Genomic DNA, 6,000 nt, shown 5'->3' with positions numbered 1-6,000 from the left:
GTCACCTCTATGGTAGGGTCAGAGCTTGGTAGATGCTAGAATCAAGTGGGCTAAGGGACCTTTTCCGTAAGGGGGAGGAGTTACGACACAAGGGGGAGGACCTAGGCCAGCGGGATAGTTCCTCTACTATCCACGCCACCAACTATTACCTTTAGTAATTAGGTGGTGAGCGAAGCGAGCCACCGTGCCCGAAGCGTGGCGAGCGAAGCGAGCCCGCGAGGGTACTTTTCGGGTACCCTGTTCGCCCGTAGCTCCTTCCCCTGGTGACGTAGCTCCTCCCCTCAATACGTCACAAGGTCCCTTCAGCCCCTCCGATATAGAACCAACCGTCAGAGCTTGTCGCTGTTCCTGTCACGTGACGCAGCCTGACGTCTTTCTGCAAGTGGTGAAGGAATAGATGCTGACATTTTGTTGGAGCCAAGTTTTTAAAGCACACTCTGTAGAGTATAGGAAAAGAGACGTCAGCTACGGAGACAATTATAGCGGTTAGTAGTTTGGTCTCTTGTAAATGTGAACTGTGCAGTCTTTCTGCCTGTAGTCTTGGCCATGGTGATGGTAGTTTAACTCCGGAAGAAGCCAATTTAGGTGAGTCCGTCTCTGTTTTTATTATTTGTCCGCAGCACGAGCTGGGCCAGAGCCGGGGTGGTGAATTATGTGTCTGCAGACTGCGGTCACGTGTTTTAGCTTGTTGTTAAAACGGGTTACGGCTCTATTGCTATGATCAAATACAATGTGAATGGGTAATCGAGCTCTGTGTATACCAGGCCTTACGGGTTTTTCTCTTAACTAGCCTGAAGAGCAGCAGTGTGGGCAAAATATCAACGTTAAGTTGTTACTGCAGGTTTGGCATAGGTACAACCGTTTGGCATAAGATGTTATATCATATTTTGTATAGGCTTTGGTAATGAGAAGCCCCATATTACCAGGGTGAAGAGGTTGTCACAATTGAATAATATAAAAGCTTTAAAAAAGAATAATAAATAAAATATATATATTTATAATTCCTCCACCCCCGTAAAACAGAATGCACAGTTGCCAGTACTTGAATGTCGGTTTCTGAGGCGACAGATATTATGTAGATGCTTTTAGGCACATTACTTGTGCTTTACTACTGTACTTTGGACTCGTATCTCGTCGAATGGTCGACATTCCCAAACTGTTGACAGGTTCACAGTGTCGACATGTGAAATGTTGCCATGTGAAATGTTGGTAGTTTCATCATGCTGACTGTTCTGCTGCTGGGGAGGTTAGGGTTAGGTTGCGCGTGTGTGGGGGGGGGGGGGGTTGCGATGGGGAGAAGGGAGAAGTACTCGCCAGAGCTTGTAGCATCACAAATCCACGCTGAAAGTGACTGTCACATGGCCGCTGGGACCTGGAAGAAGACACTACAGCCGCCAGGGTCAGTTTGTTGACAGTTCATCATGTCGACATATGATCCAGGTAGACATTATAAATGTCAACATGGCACTGTTGACATGCAAAGCATGCCGACATGCTAGATGTTGACAGTTCAACCCTGTCAGCATTCTCCTGTCCACTCTGGGAGTAAAGCTGGTCAGATATAATGCCTGATAGACATTTTATCTGACAGCCTCACACCTCGGATATTATGCACATACATTGTGAGATATCTATCTATAGCCACAGGCTCTCTGCATTCCTCCCCTAGGGAGGAGACCTTTCACCCAGTAACGGAAGTGCGGCCGACAAGTTTCTCTTTAAACTTCTTATTTCTTCTAACTTGCTTTTTAATAGTCTTTGTATGTTCTTCTCTCCATGCTTAGATATGACCCGTTCAAAGCAGACTGGGAATCACAAAAGTGACAAAAATAAAAAAAAGGCAAAACTTTGGAAAACCAAACGGCGGGTAAAAGATTTGGACCAGATTCATGAAGATCTTCGTCCACAGAATGCCCATCGTTTACTGAAACAGGAAATCGATTACAATGTTCCTGGTAATGCCCAGCACTACTGTCTACATTGCGCGTGAGTAACATTTGATGAAAGTATCTAATAAACTCATGCCTTGCTAGCATGTGAAAAGCAACCTGGTGCCACCTCCCTTGGCATCATACATATAGCTACAGCAGACTTTAAAAAAAATGTTTATTCTGTATCTAAAAAGATTTAGGGGGGAATTCAGTCAGCCTGAAAAACCTCGGGAGTTTTTCACGCTTGTGCACAAAGTCCCCCCCCCCCTCAAGATATTCTTCTACTGTCAGTTTATTCTTTTTACCTTTTGCTTCTCTGAAAACCCTAAGAACAGCAGTCGAGGGTTTTTTTCATACTCAATAGCTAACAGTGTTTGTGAAGGTTGTCACAGTACTGTAATTGTTGTACACTGCCTAGTGCCATATTATGTATTGTACTTTCTGCTGCGGTGTACACTGGGGTCCAAAAGGATTAACATTGGGGTGTAGAGTAGGATCTTGATCCGAGGCACCAACAGGCTCTCAAAGCTTTAGACTGTTCCCAAGATGCACAGCGCTGCCTCCCCATAACCCTGCCTCCGTGCACAGAAGCTCAGTTTGTAAGTTGGTGCCATACAGTAAGCAGGCAATCAACAGGGGGGCTGCCTCTTGCAGCCCATTTATAGCTTAATTTGAAGAAAGAAGAAAAGAATACTTTCAAGATTTCAAGGGCTGCAGCGTTTAATGTCAGATAGACATACTTTGCTGCAGCTCCATCACCCCCTGCGGCGCTGTATACTCCCGCGCCCTGGTTGCCGGGTAACTACAGCGGAGGCTCCGGTCTACTTCTGGTTAGTCACACACACCCGCCACTGCCCTCCAGGATCGAGTGGCTGCAGGTACATGGGGAGGTAAGGGGTCTCTTTGGCCACTGTTTAACGCGATCCGGCGCGGCAGTGGGAGGTGGGCCGCGCGCTGGCGTGGACACGGTTACTGGGCAACCGCTCCACTAGCCACCAGGGACACTGGGCACAGGTGGGTGTTTTTCCCTCTAATAAAACCCCATTTCTCTGACGTCCTAGTGGATGCTGGGGACTCCATAAGGACCATGGGGAATAGCGGCTCCGCAGGAGACTGGGCACAAAAGTAAAAGCTTTTAGGTCACCCGGTGTGCACTGGCTCCTCCCCCTATGACCCTCCTCCAAGCCTCAGTTAGATTTTTGTGCCCGAACGAGAAGGGTGCACACTAGGTGGCTCTCCTGAGCTGCTTAGTGAAAAGTTTAGGTTTTTTATTTTCAGTGAGTCCTGCTGGCAACAGGCTCACTGCATCGAGGGACTAAGGGGAGAAGAAGCGAACTCACCTGCGTGCAGAGTGGATTGGGCTTCTTAGGCTACTGGACATTAGCTCCAGAGGGACTGATCACAGGCCCAGCCATGGATAGGTCCCAGAGCCGCGCCGCCGGCCCCCTTACAGAGCCAGAAGACAGAAGAGGTCCGGAAAATCGGCAGCAGAAGACGTCCTGTCTTCAACAAGGTAGCGCACAGCACTGCAGCTGTGCGCCATTGCTCTCAGCACACTTCACATTCCGGTCACTGAGGGTGCAGGGCGCTGGGGGGGGGCGCCCTGAGACGCAATAAAACACCTTGGATGGCAAAAAAAATGCATCACATATAGCTCCTGGGCTATATGGATGAATTTAACCCCTGCCAGAATACACAGAAAAACGGGAGATAAGGCCGCCGAAAAGGGGGCGGAGCCTATCTCCTCAGCACACTGGCGCCATTTTCCCTCACAGCTCCGTTGGAGGGAAGCTCCCTGGCTCTCCCCTGCAGTCACTACACTACAGAAAGGGTTAAAAAAGAGAGGGGGGCACTAATTACGCGCAGTATTAAATAATACAGCAGCTATAAGGGGAAAAACACTTATATAAGGTTATCCCTGTATATATATAGCGCTCTGGTGTGTGCTGGCAAACTCTCCCTCTGTCTCCCCAAAGGGCTAGTGGGGTCCTGTCCTCTATCAGAGCATTCCCTGTGTGTGTGCTGTGTGTCGGTACGTTTGTGTCGACATGTATGAGGAGAAAAATGATGTGGAGACGGAGCAGATTGCCTGTAATAGTGATGTCACCCCCTAGGGGGTCGACACCTGAGTGGATGAACTGTTGGAAGGAATTACGTGACAGTGTCAGCTCTGTATAAAAGACAGTGGTTGACATGAGACAGCCGGCTACTCAGCTTGTGCCTGTCCAGACGTCTCATAGGCCGTCAGGGGCTCTAAAGCGCCCGTTACCTCAGATGGCAGATATAGACGCCGACACGGATACTGACTCCAGTGTCGACGGTGAAGAGACAAATGTGACTTCCAGTAGGGCCACACGTTACATGATTGAGGCAATGAAAAATGTTTTACACATTTCTGATAATACGAGTACCACCAAAAAGGGGTATTATGTTCGGTGAGGAAAAACTACCTGTAGTTTTCCTGAATCTGAGAAATTAAATGAGGTGTGTGATGATGCGTGGGTTTCCCCCGATAACAACTGATAATTTCTAAAATGTTATTGGCATTATATCCTTTCCCGCCAGAGGTTAGGGTGCGTTGGGAAACACCCCCTAGGGTGGATAGAGCGCTCACACGCTTGTAAGAACAAGGGCTCTACCCTCTCCTGAGATGGCCGCCCTTAAGGATCCTGCTGATAGAAAGCAGGAGGGTATCCTAAAATGTATTTACACACATACTGGTGTTATACTGCGACCAGCAATCGCCTCAGCCTGGATGTGCAGTGCTGGGTTGGCGTGGTCGGATTCCCTGACTGAAAATATTGATACCCTAGATAGGGACAGTATATTATTGCCTATAGAGCATTTAAAAGATGCATTTCTATATATGCGTGATGCACAGCGGAATATTTGCCGACTGGCATCAAGTCTAAGTGCGTTGTCCATTTCTGCCAGTAGAGGGTTATGGACACGACAGTGGTCAGGTGATGCGTATTCCAAACGGCATTTGGAAGTATTACCTTATTAAGGGGAGGAGTTATTTGGGGTCGGTCTTTCAGACCTGGTGGCCACGGCAACAGCTGGGAAATCCACGTTTGTACCCCAGGTCGCCTCTCAACATAAGAAGACGCCGTATTATCAGGCGCAGTCCTTTCGTGGGCAAGCGGACAAAAGGTTCCTCATTTCTGCCCCGTGACAGAGGGAGAGGAAAAAGGCTGCAGAAATCAGCCAGTTCCCAGGAACAGAAGCCCTCTCCCGCCTCTGCCAAGCCCTCAGTATGACGCTGGGGCTTTACAAGCAGAATCAGGCACGGTGGGGGCCCGTCTCAATGAATTTCAGCGCGCAGTGGGCTCACTCGCAAGTAGACCCCTGGATCCTTCAGGTGATATCTCAGGGGTACAAATTGGAATTCGAGACGTCTCCCCCTCGCCGTTTCCTAAAGTCGGCTTTACCGATGTCTCCCTCTGACAGGGAGGCAGTTTTGGAAGCCATTCACAAGCTGTATTCCCAGCAGGTGATAATCAAGGTACCCCTCCTGCAACAGGGAACGGGGTATTATTCCACACTGTTGTGGTACCGAAGCCGGACGGCTCGGTGAGACCGATTCTAAATCTAAAATCTTGAACACTTACATACGGAGGTTCAAATTCAAGATTGAGTCACTCAGAGCAGTGATTGCGAACCTGGAAGAAGGGGACTACATGATGTCTCGGGACATCAAGGATGCTTACCTTCATGTCCCAATTTACCCTTCTCACCAAGGGTACCTCAGGTTTGTGGTACAGAACTGTCACTATCAGTTTCAGACGCTGCCATATGGATGGTCCACGGCACCCCGGGTCTTTACCAAGGTAATGGCCGAAATGATGATACTCCTTCGAAGGAAGGGAATTTTAGTTATCCCTTACTTGGACGATTCCCTGATAAGGGTAAGATCCAGGGAACAGTTGGAGGTTGGTGTAGCACTATCTCAGGTAGTGTTGCGGCAGCACGATTAGATTCTCAATATTCCAAAATCGCAGCTGATTCCGACGACTCGTCTTCTGTTCCTAGGGATGATCCTGGACACAGTCCAGAAAAAGGTGTTTCT

At 48.6% G+C, this 6,000-nt stretch overlaps 1 protein-coding gene across 3 annotated transcripts in view; it reads left to right on the top strand.

Moving 5' to 3' along the window:
• The first annotated feature begins 322 nt into the window (after positions 1 to 322).
• Positions 323 to 6,000, top strand: part of ZNF593 (zinc finger protein 593) — a 51,180-nt gene continuing 45,502 nt past the window's right edge. Inside the window, exons 1-2 of one of the 3 annotated variants that reach the window (XM_063954747.1) lie at positions 323 to 485; positions 1,785 to 1,986. In XM_063954747.1, the coding sequence (XP_063810817.1) occupies positions 398 to 485; positions 1,785 to 1,986 (290 nt within the window). In that variant the 5' untranslated portion in view covers positions 323 to 397. The other 2 variants (XM_063954748.1, XM_063954749.1) reach the window with 2 other exon arrangements.

The sequence above is a fragment of the Pseudophryne corroboree genome, chromosome 2, assembly GCF_028390025.1.
Source record: "Pseudophryne corroboree isolate aPseCor3 chromosome 2, aPseCor3.hap2, whole genome shotgun sequence".
NCBI lineage: Eukaryota > Metazoa > Chordata > Amphibia > Anura > Myobatrachidae > Pseudophryne > Pseudophryne corroboree.
This window is presented reverse-complemented; position numbering and strand designations above follow the sequence as displayed.